Source organism: Liolophura sinensis, chromosome 4 (genome assembly GCF_032854445.1).
Source record: "Liolophura sinensis isolate JHLJ2023 chromosome 4, CUHK_Ljap_v2, whole genome shotgun sequence".
In the NCBI taxonomy this organism is placed as follows: domain Eukaryota; kingdom Metazoa; phylum Mollusca; class Polyplacophora; order Chitonida; family Chitonidae; genus Liolophura; species Liolophura sinensis.
Window position 1 is genome coordinate 3,547,536 of NC_088298.1, and position 19,602 is coordinate 3,567,137.

The following is a 19,602-nucleotide window of genomic DNA, read 5'->3' on the forward strand; positions in this document are numbered from 1 at the left end:
AGAGGTTTACACCCCAATGTGCACCCTATACAGATATGGCACCCGTTCACTATAGCGAGCACGTGGACCACATGGGTGAATAAGAGTTGCTTCCCTTTCTTTGTTGACACCCAATGAGTCTGTTCTAACCGGAAGTGCTACGGATGAATCCACCACATCCAATCTTCCACCACCCTTTCTCTTGACAAAGTTTCTTTTCATTCCATTCCCGCTGAAAGCAATTGTGACGTCATGGCGTCACAGAAAGAATCAACATTGCGACGAATGTGTGGGACATCTTGTTGACCTACTTGCAACAACATTGATTATGCTCGGTCAAATACGTGTTCTTGATAGACAGTACGGAAAGGTATATAACCCAGGACAAGCCTACATTCCGCAATTTTCCGGTGCAGCAGCGATACGTAACCATCCTGCGAATCAACCCCCAGGCCTAGACCACAGTGATTACGATATTACAGTGCAATGCTTTACGATCATACTGTAGCTCAACATTCCGGTACTTTATGGGTAGTAGACCTACATGTGAAATCAGCCCATTTTCTTTCCGTCCTGTCTTGGATGGATACACATACAATCATGATTTTGCCCTTCTGCATGTCCATTACCTGTCCACGGAGCAATCTTAGGTTATGAAGGTTTTAGTCAAAATTCTATACAAAATGTGATGATTTGAATCTACATCGCAAGTGGCTGATTTAAAGGCAACGGTGTGTGTCAAGGACATCCCATCTAACGCTTTCATTATAGTTTTAAATTCTACAGAGAGCCTGAAGGATCTAGGCGATTCCGTATAACATGGAAAAAGCGGCAGTACAAGCATCCATGTTTACTGCTTCCACATAGCGCTTTTATAAACAGTTTCAATAAAAACGCGACTACCTGTAAATCGAGTTTGAACAAACGAGTTTGAAATTTCAATCGGATATCATGCCAAGAATATCCGGTGTCTTCTATATAAATCACTGAAACTGAGGACAGCTTCTCTTCTACTTGGATTTACTATTTATATAATTATTTCTCACATAAACTCTCCAAAACATTAATGTTTTTTGTTATTACAGTGCATTATTCTGTTGAAAATAGCACAGATATTGTATTAATACAACATAAAGATTGTATTTCACGAGCGTGATATTCTGTTGTATGTGGCAAAGCATTATGTTATAATAACAGAATACACTCTATCAGACAAGAGACTTTCTGTTAAAAATAACAGATTATTTTTTTAGAGTATATTCTTTTCCAAACTGGTTCTTGTTTGTTGTTTTGACATTGGATCTTGCGATTATAGACTTAAAACACCCGTTCATCCGTTTTCCAGGAGTATATATATATATTTATATACGAACTGCGCATTTGGGGTTTAGATCACAGCCAACATAGTCTAGGATTGCTTTGTGGAACATACAGGGTCCAAATCAAGACAAATGTTGTATTCTGGCGAAGGATAAAATTGCGCCAATCGTATTGGGTTCCTAATCCACTAATAGTGTCGACATAGACACACACATACAATAAGGTAATTGCATAATACATATGATCGAGACCGGTGCTATCTTAATTGATAGGCCATAAATGATACACCACACCGGTACGCCATAACCTATACGCTACAAATGATAGGTCTAATAGATATGCCATAAATAATACGCCATAAATAATAAGCAATAAACGATAGGTCACAACTGACAGACCATAAATGACAGGCATACAGCACACAAATACTTTAAATGGTTGTTTGTGTGAAACGAAGAGGTTGCTGTTAACTGTCTGCGAGGTATGACCGAATTCAAGCAGATCACACACAACTTTAACTGATGACGGTTTATCATTCATTCTGTACCACTGAAAATTTCTGACCATAAATGGCCAAAGTGAGTGAAAGCAATGTATAAAAACAAAATGGCCGCTTAATGTAAAACAACTTGCATAATGTGAAATCATCCATATTATTTAATATAGTTCATAAGCGTCCGCTGGCTGCGAGTGTAAGTTTTAAATTTGTTTTGCTTAGCACGGTGTTCCTGAGATTTCGAATGTGCAAAAACTTGAACACAGTAAAAAAAATGAGGTGGAATAAAGCCAGAAACAAAAACAAAGGAACTAAGGTCACGTGACATTATACTAGTTTCACTTTCAGTATCTGTGACTGAGAGGCTTTCGCGTTGGCGTAAATGAGGTAGGTTTCCCCGTTATCTGTGAACACTTCCCAGTCCGTGGAGGGGAGGGTGGGAAGTTTGTGAACGGGGACGAATTTCTCAATTCCCTGCCATTTGTATAGAATACTTTTATGCCTTTCCTCCGGTCCGCCATTTTGGGCGTTCGACACGATCAGGTAATTCTCGTCTCCCACGTGGAAAAACTCCCAATCTATAGCACTGTAACACACAAAACAGGTATATCAGTTAGGATTAATCATAACCGCAATTCAATGCCGTAATCATCTGGGGCTACAACAACACCGACCTTTATTCACTCTATTGGTACCTTATACGTGGCCCAAACTGCATCACATTTCCTTACTGCATGTCATGAAACACGTTGACAACCAAAAACAGACAACAAATCAATGGAAATGAAATGGCTTTATTATTATCAGTCAACAAATCACAAAAGAATACTGCCCCCGGCCACAAAACGTCTTTTACTAATAAACGCTTTGTTTGTCTCAACACCTATCTTGTCTGGATTATGTAAACATTTTTCCAACTTTTTTGCACGTTTGCGTTTTTAATTTGTGTGGGTATATAAACTTAGTTTTTTTTGGTGGTTTTCCTTCAACATTGTTCAGAGTATGGCCTTACGATTTTATTGACTCGGAACACTCATTATTACTGATGGTTAGGACAAATCGTTCCAGACACCTAGATTCAAGAATATTTCAAACCGTATATGACTGACATTTTTGTCGGTGGAGGAATCTGTGCACAAGAAACCATCTCTTTGGGTATCTGATTGGCTGTTGTGAGAGATAGGCATCCCAGGTTACGCCTTGCCTAAACTGAATTTTAGGTACTGGCCTGGTACATTTATTCAAGCGTGACCAATGCCGCAGGGTTTAACCAGGGAACCCTCCGGTCTCAGCCAATCACCATCGACTCTGTATTCCTTAAATGTCACAGTCGACACAGAGACATCCGATTCCAACAAGGTGTCTGAATAATTTAAATACTTGTGTACGACGTATAAAAACGACGATCGTTTCACAAGCACCCAAAAACTGATATGATGTGGGGTTCCTTATGGGTTTCTTGCTCAGAAAAGTACGTTAGCCACCTAATTTTTCGCAATGGCGGGAACACTGAGGAATCGTGCATGAGAGAAGAAGTTGAATAATACTGGGCAGGCGTGGAAAGTATAGGTGACATGATTAACACAAGAGGTTACCTAAATGTTGGGATGCTTTGTATCTTCTCGAACTGCCTTTTCTGCTTGTTTAGCATGAAGATGGTAGAGTTGGTGTAGTACGTATCAATGTTCTGGAAAATTCTGAGGGCCGTAATTGTAGGCATTCGCCACAGCCAAGAAAATATCATCTCCTATGGTGAAATGTTCGAAATCCGTCGCTCCCGTCGTCTACCAAACAAAGAAAAGTATATACGGTGAAAACATGTGGGGGAATACAGAGGTCATTAATGGTTTCAGGCTCTTGTATCTTGGTATGATGCTCCAGTAAGGCGCCATTAGAAGTAAACTTATTTATTTATTTCGTGTTTTAGTGATGGTTGGTGTTTTACGCCCTACTCCATTTATTTATTTATTTATTTGATTGGTGTTTACGCCCTACACAAGAATATTTCACTTGTAACATCAGCGGCAGAAGACGAAAACATATATGGCGATGGAAAAACCTGCCTGTCGTTTCAATTATATCCTGAAAGCCATATGTAGCGGACAAATCATTCATCCCAAGAGGGTGTTCCGTACACTGTATTTACGATGTTTTGGGGATTTTTGCATAAAATTCGGCTGCTGTATGAGAAAGTAACTCTGTCTGTATTTTTTAACCAACTATTTTGAGAAAGTCCGCAGTATGTAGACTTCTTGACCTCTGATAATTGCTGACATACATCGACATATGCATTTCACCAAAAAAAAAAAAACCCGTGAGATCAAAATCGAACCTCTTTATTTTACTTGTCAGCTTACTGTACAATGTGGTAGATCTACCTTCAGCTCCACTACATACAACCCCCCCCCCCCCTTCCTTTCTCCAGGGGTAATTCTTGAACCAGCTCGAAAAGCTTGTTCAAGCTAGTTAATATGCCTACAACAACAGTGTTCGCTGCCTGGAGTCGCTTTTGAGGGAACACAACATGGAAACTAGTACAAGACACGGGATGATAAAATGTTGACACTCTATGGAATTTGTAACCAGCGAAACGTTCCCCAATACAGGTGTTGGTCCATTTTATTTTTTACGAATTTATTTGATTTGTTTGAGAGTTTTTTTAACCTCGTGCTCAGGATTTATGGGTAGAATAAATCGGAGTGACGGGAGTAAATTCCCGACCTTCGCCAGGTACGTGACGAACTCAGTCCACTTCATTTCAATCCTTCCATTTAATAGTCTGTCTTAAATAACCTAACCTCATGCTGGCATAAGTGGGAAGGTCTGCCAGCAACCTGCGGATGGTCGTGGGTTTCCCCCAAGCTATGCCCAGTTTCCTCCCACAACAATGCTGTTCGCCGTCGTATATTCTTGAGTACAGAATCAAATAAATAAATAAACTAACCCAACATATACTGACATTAATTAATGTGTTTACATTGTCGTTCTGGTTTTCTCCTCATACACATTTACTGACTACGCTAATATTCTGCAATCGCTTAAAAGTCAAACAAAAATTAATACTGCAACGGACGAATGGTTTACTGAGTGCATCGTTTCTTTTACCTTCATCATATTTTGTCAGCCGTTCACGCGACGTTCATTACAATTCGGTAATCACGTGACATTTATGTCGTCTGCTGTCACTCAAGAATGAATACAGTTTCAAGTAACTGGCAATAAAACTAGACAGAAAATAATTGAACAGGTCTGTTAGCATTTTTTTCGCATAAAACCTGTTTGAGTGGTTAATTTCCTGGTTTAACAGCTCTTACCTCCATGGTCTGGAACTGCACAAAGCGCTCCATCTGCCAAAAATAGATGGCAGAGAAAATACGGGTCGACAACCCGTCGAAGGCGTTCGCGACTGCCAGAAAGTGGAACTGGTCTACCGTAAAGTGGGTCCAGTCGTAAGCACCGATGGTGGGGATAGTCTGATGTTGTTCAAACTTCCGACTGATGGTGTTCCATTTGTAGACGATGGAGTCGGTGTGAGGGTTGTTATCTGTTAATGAGGAAAACTGCATTTTATTACGTAGGCACCTATTTTCGGGTCTAAGAACAAAACGTACTGGAAATAAATTACAGTTCAGGCCGCCCGGTAAGGGATTTTTCTGTGCATCTCGACCTGCATTAATCTCGCGTTTTCTCGCTGTACTTGAGCTTCAGTCGTTTTATAAAAAACAAGGCTAGAAAAGCCGCGATCGGGAGATGAACGTCAGTCTTGTGCACTTTGACAAAATATTTACGGTGTCTCGTTACAGCGTTCTTGTCACAAATCATTAATATTTCAAGAGAAGCGGTTGGAGAAATGAGGAAGACGATAGAAAATAACGTTAAGTTTTTAAACTACCATTTTCACTAATTTCGTATTTTTGCTGCTTTTTTACGACATTTACGACACAAAATGTTTATCCACATATACGGTATGGCTTTCAATTTCTGTTCTCTATACAGACTGCTATAAACTATGCCCTTAGAGGTCCGGTGATGAATGGAACTATGGCATAAACCACACGATGAGTCAAATGGATACAAATAAATATAATAGATTTTTTTTCACCTTTAGCATAGTTTGCCACAGCTAGATAATGTTCTCCATCAATCCGGAAGTGCTCGAAATCTCGTGCTGTCCACGTTAATATTGACTGGAAAGCGACGAACTTCCGCTTCCGGCGATGCCATTTAAAAATAGTGGATTCTGTTCCTTCACCACTTCCGCTTCCGTAGTTGGCCACTGCAAGGAAAAACTGCAAATGAAATAAAAATGGTAGGGCCGATGTACACAAAGTTCAAATTTAAGCGACTGGTGATTTACGCAGTTTAAATTGACGAATTGTTAAAACCGATCCCTGAATATATACTACAAAACAGAGAGAAAGTAAAAAGTTCATTTAATATGGGTGTATATTCAATTTGTTACATGAAAGGATAATTCCTTCATTTAAAAGCCGTAAAAAACTGCTCTGTTGGCACATTCCCGCCGTGGCTGTGTATTGAAAACGACAATATAAAGAGCCACGTCGACTGTGACACTCTTTTAAAACGCAGATGTTAAATTATAGTTAACATTTTCTAAGCCTTAAAATGAAACATGTTGCATATTGCAATATGTGAGTGCCAACATTTTAAAATGTTACACAGCGTAATGATTGTAAGGATGTTGAAACATAATGTAAAATTATAGGATTTTTAACATTTATAATGCTGAATAAAACACCTGAAAGTCTTAATCTAATAACCTATAGCATGGATTACACTGACATTTTCATTTCAGCTTTAAGACAGCAATAAAAAAAAATACTCTCCAGCTTGTTGTTAACCGCTAACTGCAGCCCGTCAGGAATATTGGATGAGGAAATCGTGAAATATGGTGAATGATGCACTAACCTGGCTACCGATGATGAAATGACAGACGCTCTGAGCTGTTTTTGACGGAATGTCTTGAAAAAATGCCATCTTGTTATCCACCCATTTGTAAACCACGGACATTCCCTCCTCGGAGTTCTCGGAATCCGTGTTGGCAAGTGCAGCAAAAGTTCCCTCCCCTGGGATGGAAAACACTTCCACGTCGATGGATGGCGCAGGCGTGTCAAGATCTTGATACCAATTGACGTAATCCAGGCGTTTCCGTGAGACTAAAGGTAAAGCATGTATCATTAATGCGTTTATGGCCTTCCCCGGAAGTTGTAAAGACTGATATATACTTGTAACTTTCTACGTCACTACTTACGTCAGTTCTTTCATGCTTCCCTCAATTCCACAAGACGGATCGGGAGCTAGAGACCACGTGATCTCCTTACTAACAAGCGGCGTTGGTTATTATGCACAACTGGGCCTTACTGGTCGCTAGCGAAGGGGCAAAAAGTGACTTTTGCCCCAATGCTTTAACATTGGGTGGCCACGAAAGGGTGGTCACGTGATCCGCAACTTCCGACCTGTCTTACAGAATGAGGCTGGCCAGATATGGAGGAGACCCTTTTCAGATGTAGTCCACGTGACAAAAGCATGTGACACACGCACATGCGCATTTAACCCTTACCATGTTAATCTGTATTAAAGGCGTCTAAAAACTACATTTAAGCAAAACAACTCGAGAGGTGTAGTGGTATAAGCAAATAGGTACGGACCCGAAAAGCTGTCTGATGGGAGTTCGAATCCTGAGCATTTCACAACAGACTACGGAAAACCTTTCAAAAATGTATGAGCAACGCAGAAATGTCATATGTAACGTTGACACGTGACAGAATCTAAAATGATAAAGGCCTAATTTCCCCTGTTTTTCTTTATATGCAAACTGAACATATCCTGGCCAGGTGGATAACACAAATGTTCTCCCGTCTGGTTTGTCTGACGCAAACTGGACATCCGCCGAATTACGGTAGTACCTGTGGAGAATTTGGTACTGTTTCGCATTTAGCAGACTATAAATTTTTATAGCGAAGTTCAGCGATACCTGCTTTGACAGGAGGATCCATGCTGTCGGCCAGCGGATTGTGAGGCGCACTGACGGCAACAGTCTGTCACTCAACGCCGGTGAAACTAACATTCTGTTATGTTTTAAAAAATCACCGGCAAAAATAAAAAAGGCTTGAATTATACTGAATGAAAAGAACGATTGCTAACACATAGAAATGCCAATTTAAAATTTGTCTGGATTCCAGGTACTGCATGCTGTGGTGTATCACGCGCGCACAGAGGCCCTGCAGGTGAGGTGTGAACTGAACTGGAGCGCCCTTTAGCCTCATGGCCGTTGCAGGGCACAGGCGAAGGACTCGCTACAGTTCATGTCTCAACCTGCTGTTTCAAACAAGCAAGCAAGTGGCTAAACAATTTCTGCACTCAGGGGCTGAAAATCCGGACATCTTTTCCGTTTGGCTTTTTGGAAGTATATTATATGATTCGTCCGTCCGTTTCGAAGTTAAGGCTGAATTAGCAAGTTTCATACGACTACGATCGAGTCCCCCGTAATCAAAGGACGTTTTTGACGAGATCTGGTCCATATTTTGTAAGTCTGTGCCATTTTTAGGCCATGTGTGTAACTGTACAGTATCCTGCGTTGTGTTAGTGAAGTGACAAGCCACTCTTGGGAATGGAATAATTTCGAAATTATGTATATAAGTATAGCGGTTGTTTCCTGCGGTCTCTGTTGTACACATAGAGAGAAACTTCAGATGCCCACAGTGAATGTACCGTGGTGGTTCGATCGTAGCGGAGTACATTTGCTGATGTTTGCTGATTAAATTTTGCCGTTTTTCTTCCGTTTTCGACGTTTTCAACGATCGGAATGGATTCAGGGGACATCAAATTATCTGTCTGCAGTTTGGAAGGCTCAGCGCTGGGATCTGCTTTAAGTGACAAAACCTGATATAGCGTCACCAATTGTGGGTCAAATAAGGCCACCGAAGAATCCAAAGTTTCAAATTTATTTTACCACGTTGAAAAAATACTAAAATAAAACTAATCGAGCTATTTTAATGGATTGTGTTCACCGTTTTTTTAGCTGCTATATACTTCACGCTAGCGTTTTCCTTTCCTTTAATCACCAACCCCTCCCCGCATCTCTTGTCTCCAGTGTCAGCCTGTTTTTACATTACAGACAGGCCCAGGTGTTAATACCGGAAAAAATTTCTCCGTCACGCATATCAACTACTTCGCCATAACAGTTAAGGTCATATGTCCTTCGTTATCAGCTTCCAATGCTGTGAGGCACAGAAACAGAAATTTGGCGTTATCAATCAATCAACCTATGAATCAGTCACAGTCAACCCATTCATCAAGACGATTTCTTACCATCCGTAAAGGGTACTAACTGCCACAACCCATTCACGCAAATTTTCAGCGCTTTCTGTCGAAAGTCGTACGCCAGGTTTCCTACGTCTTTCCAAGTGCAAGTCACGTGATCCGGAAATGATGAAGGCAATCTTTTTTGTCCTGCGCAAGAGAAGAAGTAAACATTCTATACATGCCTTGGTATGTTTTGAACAGTTGTCATATTACATTATGGGTAAGCTTTCCCACCTGAATAATTCGGAATCAAATGACGATTTGAGTCGATCTGGATGAGTCACTATTACAAACTGTGCGTTTGCGCTGCCTTACATTCGTTGAAAACAAGTCGAACGTGGTAAAGTCTTTCAGTATCTTGCCAAAGGAAGGTGGTTTATTCCATGGGCACTGTAAGTGATTTGTCTCTAGTATAGCACAAAAACAACAATCAATCAGTGTATAGCATGATTAAGATTACACATTTCACCAGAGATCTCCCATCTCCATTTTTCATGCAATGACTTTCAATTTATTTTGGATTTAAATGACGTATATAAAAAGCCTACAATTACCAGGTACAATCGGAATAGTATTGTCCATTTCGGCATGACCGGATATCAGCTTTGAGCATGCGCGGACAGTGACGTCAGCTCCGGGAAGAATAAAAAGTTGTTTCAACAAAGCCTGTCCGTGGGTAGAAAAAAAAACAGCAGTACAGACATGGTGAAATAGGACAAACATATACAGAAATAACTAAGAAAAAAACTCCTTCACGTGCATGATTAATTCAGATATGGTTGAGGCACATGATTTTGTTCCCTTAGTTGAAATAGAAGTCTGAACACCATATTAGTGGAAACTGTGGGAGGGGATGCCTTGTACATCTGGAACTGTTGTAAACGTTTCCAAAAAAATTAATAGTTGTAGTTTCTGTTATCCTAATCAAAGCGCAACTGACATAAATATTTCGATTATCGGAAACGTAATAACTTGCCTGGTACACGATTTGGATGCTGATTTCATTTATTAGCCTTGAACAGTCCATGCGTCTTTCTGTCGTCACTAAGAACTGTTTGGTTGCTTCTCTTTGCATGAATTCGCCGTAATTTCATACTTTATATACTTTCTTAGATCGTTGGTGCTTGTGTTGAACGTTGTTTTCGGACTTTACCCTGCGACTGTTGACATGGAACGTCCATTAAGGATGACGCCTAGGATACAAATCTCGGTTTCGACGCCCAGATAGATATGTCCCGCCATAGTAAGCCAACTAACGATTTGAGGTTGAGTACCTTACTAGGCATAGGCCGAATGGTATAGGTTTGGTCACCACGGTTGACCTAATAGGAATATCATGCGACTAAGCATCATAGATTTAAAGGAACATGGAATTTGTCGACACCGCTTTTTTTTTCTTTTGTTTTTTTTTTTAAAGTTATTCTGGAAAACAACATTGCTTTAGCTTGAAGTCCGTTCTATGTTTTGCATGGCCTGAATCATTCCCTATATATTTCTAGATTATCTGTTTTCCTTTTGAAAACATTTTCTTGTAAAACTTGTGCTACTCTGCTTAACCTTAGCTATTGTCTCTGCCTGTCTCTAGTTTACCCTCGCAATGTTAGGGGTTAGATCAATCTAATTAGCCTAGTAGCAGTTGCGACAGGAGGTTAGAGATCGCCTACGGATAGGGGCTTGATTCTGAATTTGGTCTAATAAAGGTATGGTCACCGCAGTTGGCAATATCCGAGTGGAGGAAGGAGGGTTAAAATTCGCCTTATTGTGTGATTGGTTTGAGCACCACATTTAAGCTATTATGACCATCGGATTGATCTCCACAGTTAACTTATTGCATGGGATCATCCGTTTGATCACAAAAGTTAACCTATTGCATGGGATCATCCGTTTGATCACAAAAGTTAACCTATTGCATGGGATCATCCGTTCGATCACAAGAGTTAACCTATTGCATGGGATCATCCGTTTGATCACCAGAGTTAACCTATTGCATGGGATCATCGGTTTGATCACCAGAGTTAACCTATTGCATGGGATCATCCGTTTGATCACCAGAGTTAACCTATTGCATGGGATCATCCGATTGATCACCAGAGTTAACCTATTGCATAGGATCATCCGTTTGATCACCAGAGTTAACCTATTGCATGGGATCATCCGATTGATCACCAGAGTTAACCTATTGCATAGGATCATCCGTTTGATCACCAGAGTTAACCTATTGCATGGGATCATCCGTTTCATCACTAGAGTTAACCTATTGCATGGGATCATCCGTTTGATCACCAGAGTTAACCTATTGCATGGGATCATCCGTTTGATCACCAGAGTTAACCTATTGCATGGGATCATCCGATTGATCACCAGAGTTAACCTATTGCATGGGATCATCCGTTTGATCACCAGAGTTAACCTATTGCATGGGATCATCCGATTGATCACCAGAGTTAACCTATTGCATGGAATCATCCGTTTGATCACCAGAGTTAACCTATTGCATAGGATCATCCGTTTGATCACCAGAGTTAACCTATTGCATGGGATCATCCGATTGATCACCAGAGTTAACCTATTGCATGGGATCATCCGTTTCATCACTAGAGTTAACCTATTGCATGGGATCATCCGTTTGATCACCAGAGTTAACCTGTTGCATGGGATCATCCGTTTGATCGCCAGAGTTAACCTATTGCTTGGGGCCATCGGTTTGATCGCTAATGATAACCTACTGGGATCTTCGGTTTGATCACCACAGTTAACCTATTGAGTCCATCAGTTTGATCTCCACAGTTAACCTATTCTGACCATCAGTTTGATCTTCACAGTTAACCTATTGCTTGGGACCACCCGTTTGATTGCACAGTTAACCGATTGGATAAGACCATCGGTTTGATCGCCACAGTTAACCTGTTGGGACCATCGGTTTGATCTCACAGTTAACCTATTGGGACCATCGGTTTAATCACCGCAGTTCACTTATTGGGACCATCAGTTTGATTACCACAGTTAACCTATTGCATGGGACCTTCGCTTTGATCACCACAGTTGACCTATTGAGAACATCGGTTTGATCACCACAGTTAACCTATTGCGGCCATAGGTTTGATCACCCCAGTTAACTTACTGGGACCATCAGTTTGATTGCCCAGTTAACCGATTACACGGGACCATCAGTTTGATCACCACTGTTAACCCATTGGGTCCATCGGTTTGATCTCCACAGTTAACCTATTGCTTGGAACCATCGGTTTGATTGTCAATGTTAGCATAAAATGGACACAAGACTATAGCTGTCCTGAAAGTGGCAGTGGTTTAATCACCGTATGTATATATTTTGTCTAATATTTAATTATTTGGTTGGTCTTTTACGCCGTACTCAAGAATATTTCACTTATACGACGGCGGCCAGCATTATGGTGGGAGAAAACCCGGCAGAGCGCGGGGGACCTAGGGCCAATCGCACGAACGGCCGGAGAAAAAGTCAACCTAAGCTGGACTTGAACTCACAGCGACGGCATTGGTGAGAGCCTCCTGGGTCATTGTGCCCCGCTGGCATGCTAACCACCTCAGTCACGAAGGCCCGATATAGGATTGTTTTGAGGAAATTCGTTGTTTTTCCGGTGCCTTTGTTACGGCGCACAAGAGCGACATTTAGGTGCCTTTATGTCCTTGGCTAGCATTTATGAGTTGACGACAACTAGTAATATTAGTCGTGTCCATGTTTTATTGGCTGCTGACTGCAATTCTTCGTTCAACAAAGGGACATTGCAATAACCGAGAAATAATATTTATTTATTTACTTGATTGTTGTTTTACGACGTACTGGAGCACAGTTTACTTATATGACGGTGGCCAGCATTATGGTGGAACGAAACCGGGCAGAGCCCTGGGGAAACCCACGACTATGCACCCGCAGGTTGCTAGCAGACCTTCGCAAGTACTGAAGGTGCCCGACCGGACAGGAAGCTAGCATGTGGAGAAATAACATGGTTCATTTTTTTAGCACTCATGTTCCTGCAAGCTGAAAGGTTCTTGTTAGGATTCGTACTAGTTGATATAATTATCCTTACCGTAAATGATTGGCTCTGATTTGAACAGCTGCCTATATAGAAGTCCGTGTCCGTTGTTTTTAAAAACGTCGGAAAGTTCCGTTTCAGTTTCCTCTTTTGTAATTTCCGACAGTCTGTTGTAATAGTGGCGGTTTTCCCGCTGACACTTAATCCCAAAGTGTGCCAACCGCCATCGAATAAATTATGAGTTCGGAACCTCAAAACAGCGTCCATGTACCGAAATCGTATCCTCTGCGGTCGAATTTTTAAAGACACTATCGGTTTAGCAGTTGTGGAGTTCGTGAGCGCAAACACACACTCTTCGCGATGCGGCACATTGTCGTAACGGAGAGTCACAAATATGGAAAATTCCTCTGGGAAATATTCACACTTAGTAAATATCCGAGATGAGGGGAAGGAAATGACACCGACTTGTGACGTAAATGTGTAGGCGTGCACGTGACTGCTGACGTCATAAACCAAGCTTACGCCTGCCGGAAGAGATGACGTCATCGGAAGAGCTTCATCTAACAGGTAGAGCGGTTTCAAGTCTGCAAGATAAAACAAACAGATCAAACAAAAACCCGTTTCTACCAGATTTGCTTTAGTTTAATATGATAGGCTTAACTGACTAAAAATTATTTAACAAAAACAAAACAAAAAAAAAAAGATTAAGTGTCACATGAAGGCAAAAAATTCCACATAAAGATTTTGCAGTTTTGTACTTACTAGCAGGTATATAGATTGGGGTGCTAATCGCATTTGGTGGTTTGTCTGTAAGATACTGATATGTAGACGCTTAGTCCGAGATTGATCTAACTGGATTGCCAAAAAGTTTGTTCGGCCATGGATGGCCTCAAACTTGATGCAGTTGCCGAGACCCTTTATCACGGCGTTTGAGAGAAAAATTACCCACAAAGTACGTCTCAGCGTCCCTAAGTGTGCAACACTTCATATGTTCCTTGTCTTTTCGTTCGTCGATATATTGCAAGAACAACGTCGATCGATTATTTCATACGATATTTTTCCATGTATCAAAAAAGTGAAGACATTATTTAGAAGGAAGATTAAGTTTGAGCACCTCTACTATACCAACCGCCATTTCTGGGTTTCTTACAATTTGGTTCAAATTTTGCACCTGTGATGGCGACAAGGTAACAGACGTACACTGTCTTCTGATACAAGGTCTAAAGTTAAGGCTCAGTGTACGAAGTCACGGGATTTTATTTCTCTACCTCGATATCAAAGAGCCAAGGGCGCGCCCCAAGGTCAGCGGCTGTCGTGTATACTTGCTAGCGGCTAAAGGCGGCCCCTTTGATGTCTACCTGTGTCGTAAATCTCTCTCTAGATCGCCTTACCAAAAATTACAGCCGCGTTTGTGCCTTAATAGCCGGGTGTATAGATTCAGAATAACCGATACTCTCTAACACAAATAATTTGGTACTAAAAGCCATCTAATGAGGCCTGTTTATACCACGGTAACGCTGGTGACCTTTGACCTCATGCGGTTAACTTAGACGCTAATACCTGAACCTTACAAGTATGTTATTAACTGTACGGAATCTTGTTTTGGCCATTCGAATTTCCCGCTTATATTTTTCTCATTTCGTTGGTGTTTGCTTGCCGTATATTAATTTGGGGAAGAGGCAGCGGATCGTGGTTTTGTGATTAAAGGCCAGACTTGCCTACCAATCGCCAGAACACAGGAGGTGCGGGTTCAAACCCGGCCTTGCACAGGGAATTAGCGTGCATTGGAGGTTTACCATTCATGTGTAATGTAGTCCTACAGAAGAACCAAAAACATTATGTCTGCGAACGGAATGAATTTATGACCACTACGCCTACCTTTCTGTGCCAGATTTACTTTATCTATTAATTTGGTTATGAACACCATGCTCAAGAATTTACAAGTTTTTTGGTACAAGGCCGGTGTTAAGAGGCAAACGCCCTTAACCACAATACAGACCACTGGCCGCTCGAACTCGATGCCATATAGAAGTAGCATGCAGTGCTTGTGTTGTATTGGTGACAATGATTTTCTTGGTTAAATAAGATGTTTTACGAAAGGAATTGTCACTGGATTTCCTTATCTGGTATTTATTTATTTGTTTAGAATTTACGCTGTACTCAACGCTGTACGCTGTAATGTTTCACTTATACGACGGAGGCGATTTCCTTTTATGAGTAGTCATTAGTTCACAGACTTTATTTTAATGTGCTTTAAAATGATGGAATCTGTGATGTGCCATTTTCCTCAGTACACTGTCATCACTGTCAGTTTTAACAGAAATGTGTTGTCTGAGACATGCTATAATGTATTCTGTTATTTTAATACAGTATTGTATTATATCCAACATAATATCCTATAGTCTAAAAGAATTTATTTATTTATTTATTTGATTGGTGTTTTACGCCATATTCAAGAATATTTCACTTATACGACGGCGGCCAGCATTATGGTGGGAGGAAACAGGGCAGAGCCCGGGGGAAACCCACGACCATCAGCAGGTTGCTGGCAGACCTTCCCACGTACGGCCGGAGAGGAAGCCAGCATGAGCTGGACTTGAACTCACAGCGACCGCAATGGTGAGAGACTCCTGGGTCATGACGCGGCGCTAGCGCGCTAACCGACTGAACCACGGAGGCCCCGTCTAAAAGAATCGTTATGTTGAATTAATAGGATATGTGTGTTATGTTTAACAGAATAATCGGCCAAAACAACAGAAAACATTCTAGCATCACTCAGACAACAGACTTTCTGTTAAATTTAACAGATTAATTTTTTTGAGAGTATTAACCAATCAAATGCCGGATTGCTCGATTTAAACTTCAGAAATGACAACGTATTTTGAGAAATAAAATGGCCGTGTAGAATGTTTAATATGCAACGGTTTAAACGCAGGCACTAAAGTAAATTCTACTTTATAACCACAACAACAACAACAGTATGGTTCATAATTATGTCAATGATGTGGGAAAAAATAGCTGGCAAGTCGGCCAGATATTTACTGTATTTGGGTACTTTATAAATAGAATTCACTTTCTTAAGCCTGCTGCAATCTAATCAAACAGTGTCTAAGTCAGAAAGCTTTGCAATGCGTAAAGGGTCTTATGATCTTGCATATATATAGCTTCAATCAACCCATACACAGAGTGTAGTTTATTCAAATATTTTCCCACCCTGATGCTGGATTTGGTTGTCCAAGAATATAATCGTCGAGTCTGATCAAACGATCTATATACTAGATGCAATGTGTAAGGATTATCCCGGATTACCATACCACAATGAACTTGCAGACCCAGCTCACACAGTTATTATATAACTGCGATTCGCATTGCCAGAACAAACGCCTTTTTACGGAAGCCGCTAAATGCCACACGACTTAACGCCTAGCTTTGATGATGCGATTAGAACAGCGGGAACAACAGTTCGCTATGAATTACATCATGGCAAACGTCCACTTAATTAGGTGGTAAACACAAGATAATCCTTATAACGAAATGATCTATGATCAGTGAAAAGGTTGAGCTCGTTCCATTCTGGTCTTGTGGAACGTATTGGCCCGAGGCACAATATTATATAAGCGTAAAAGACGACAGCAAGAGCGTAAATCCGTAGCAACGGCGTCAGCTTAATGTTTGACAAATGTTCACACGTAACCGATGAAATCTGGTCTGTTATAAATTTGCCTCAGTTGGAAATTTTCCAACTCTCCATGAAGGTGTTTAAGCAACTTACCCATACCCTAAAATCACGGCTTAAGCAGAATTAGGTTAAAATGCTATGTTAACTGAATTAACTGAATTACTTGTTACATTTAACAGAATTACTTGTTACAGTAGCCGAATACGTTCTAGCACCATTCACACAACAAAATTTCTGTTAAATTTAACCGATTTAAGCGCTGATTTTCTGATCCTTATGTTCTCGTGTATGAGTTACAGTCATAGAATAACAAGAGCGTATACTTAATATAAATCTCTGACTAGCTTACATTAGTGGTATACTCTCAGAAGCTAAAGGGCTAGTCGACTTCTACACACGCTCAATTATCAACTTTTTCACCCTTCTCGCCTTAGGGTGTTTTCATTGGCGCCAAGATTAACAAGAATTGACTACAAACATGGCGTGTATCAAAGCTACAGATACAGTAGTCAGCCGCCAAGTTTGACATGCTCCGTGACAAGTAGTTAATAAGTCTATAGTCCACTTTCCGTTTTTTTATTTTGGTCCTTAATTTTCCCGTTTTTAGGTTACCCTCCGGGTATGCATACAACAACATAAGCAAGCTCGCGATTTGTTTATTCCTCTTGGCAATAACTACCACATTGTATTTATTTTTACTTGACAGTGATTTCACGCCGATAGGCTCAGCGAAGATAGGATTTGTATCATTAATACTACAGCGCCAATGTTTACAGATGAGGAAACCAAATTTTGTGAATGGAGGAATTTGGCGTTTTGGATGTAAACCGGCGTTTTGGATGTAAACCGGCGTTTTGGATGATGATAATCAGTATTTCTTTGGAAAGAACAATAAAAGTTTTGAAATTTACTTAGAAGGTAGGATAGCATCCTATTGGATAAATAAAGGATTCAGGATCAAAAGCATTGTTTTATGACATTTTATTTGCCTCTAAACTTGCACTTTTTGGGCGAAATCTTGTGTCATTTACTGTTTCAACAGTTTCAAGCATGTAAAATACTAGGCATACACTGTGGGAGAAATGAATACTTCAGTTGAATCACGTTATTAGACAAAGAATACTATCAAATCACTTAAATAAAAACTTACGACATGTATTTTCATTGACGAACTGGTTCTCAACTATCTGTATGTAGGAGTGTTCTCTATGTGCCATATAGCATGCACAGCTGTCTAGTCTGATGATGAAGTAAGAATGACTTCCAAGGACTCGGAATACAACGTTGCTATGAACTGTTTGAATCATTGTTGTTAAAGAATATTTCTTCATTCATACGATTGAGTGCAGTTTTATGGGTGGAGGAAATTACCTGTGTACCCGGGTAAACCATCGTTTTCGGCAATTTACTGACAAACTTACCTACTTGCTCCGTAAGCTTGTAAGCTACAAACTTGATGTAATATTGGTTGAAACATGGGCATGAACGGAATATGGGATATTCACGTTACTTATCAGTTGATTCGGTACTTCATGATAGAGTTTTACAAGAAATCAAACTATCATATGTTTAATCCCGCAATTTGTAGGAATTTTCGAGCAGCAGATATCATTTTGCCAGCTTAAATAATTATTGATCCGGCTTATACAGGGCTTTACTTAACCATATAATACAACAGCACTGTAGCTATGTCAACATCTATCGCCACTTTACAGCGCCACTTATGCCTTGGCCACTTAGACCCACACCAATTTAATCTCATCTCAAACAACTTTAGCTTGCGGGATTTTTCGAGACGTGCCTTTGTAGCACGTCTAATCTACTTAATCTCATAAGGATTAACCGATGACAAAATCTCGTCTGCACGAGAGTCTGTGGAAACCGCGAGGGTTAATTGTGGATGCAGCATGCCGCCAGATGGCGCCCCAGGCAACCGCAAGCGAAAGTCCGTTCAAACATCAGGATCGGCACGTGATACCGGCGGTGGACTAATCACGAAGAGATCTGGTTGAATCAGACAACATGCACGCTGCCGCTCCAGGCGGGTAGGAAGGGAATATTTGTACCTATATATACATGAAATTGTGTAGACTCATCACACTTCTGAATATTTCACCATAACCTGGCAAAGTCGTTCATGATTTGCAAGAAAAATCCAGAAGGCTTTTACATTTCGCGCGCACCATGTGTTTTTTTCACTTTGTAAATACTGATTTATTAAACCAGGGGATTTGCTTTACAAAGACAACAAAAGCTTTAGTTCAATGTTTCCGGTTTCAAAGAGCCCTGTTTTAAAATTAGAAATATAGTGAAAGTGTTTTAGTTTAAATAAACTCGCTGGCCTAATAGGACCGCTACTTTAAAAGAGCGCTGGGAATAATTCACCTTCGCACTCGTACTTTGTGTTTCACAACCTTTGGAATATGCAATGATGTTTTTATTCGCATGCTATATGAAATGTAACCGAAATGTTTGGAATCTTTGAAAGCATATTATATTTTCAGAGTTGTCTACTGTCGGAAAAATAACACTCAAAAAATTAATCTGTTAAATATAAAAGAAACTCTGTTGCCCCGAGTTATGCTAGAATGTATTCTGTTATTTGAACACAATATTGTGTCAGATGCAACATAACATCCTGATAGTCTAATAGAACATCTATGCTGAATTAATAGTGAATGCGTGAGTGAGTGCTTGGGGTTGTACTTAACTGACTTTATAGAATATGTGTGTTATATTTAACAGAATAATCTGCTGCAGTAACAGAAAAAATTATAGCATATAGCATA

The 19,602-nt window shown here is 40.4% G+C and overlaps 1 protein-coding gene across 1 annotated transcript in view; it reads right to left on the reverse strand.

Annotated features, from left to right (window-relative positions):
- Positions 1-1,943: 1,943 nt before the first annotated feature.
- The window catches only part of LOC135464881 (thrombospondin-type laminin G domain and EAR repeat-containing protein-like), a 50,567-nt gene continuing 32,908 nt past the window's right edge, over positions 1,944-19,602 (reverse strand). The window contains 9 exon segments of the mRNA XM_064742450.1: positions 1,944-2,381; positions 3,391-3,488; positions 3,490-3,579; positions 5,110-5,339; positions 5,898-6,084; positions 6,725-6,972; positions 9,104-9,268; positions 9,676-9,787; positions 13,189-13,718. Coding sequence (XP_064598520.1) covers positions 2,123-2,381; positions 3,391-3,488; positions 3,490-3,579; positions 5,110-5,339; positions 5,898-6,084; positions 6,725-6,972; positions 9,104-9,268; positions 9,676-9,787; positions 13,189-13,718 — 1,919 coding nt within the window. The 3' untranslated portion in view covers positions 1,944-2,122.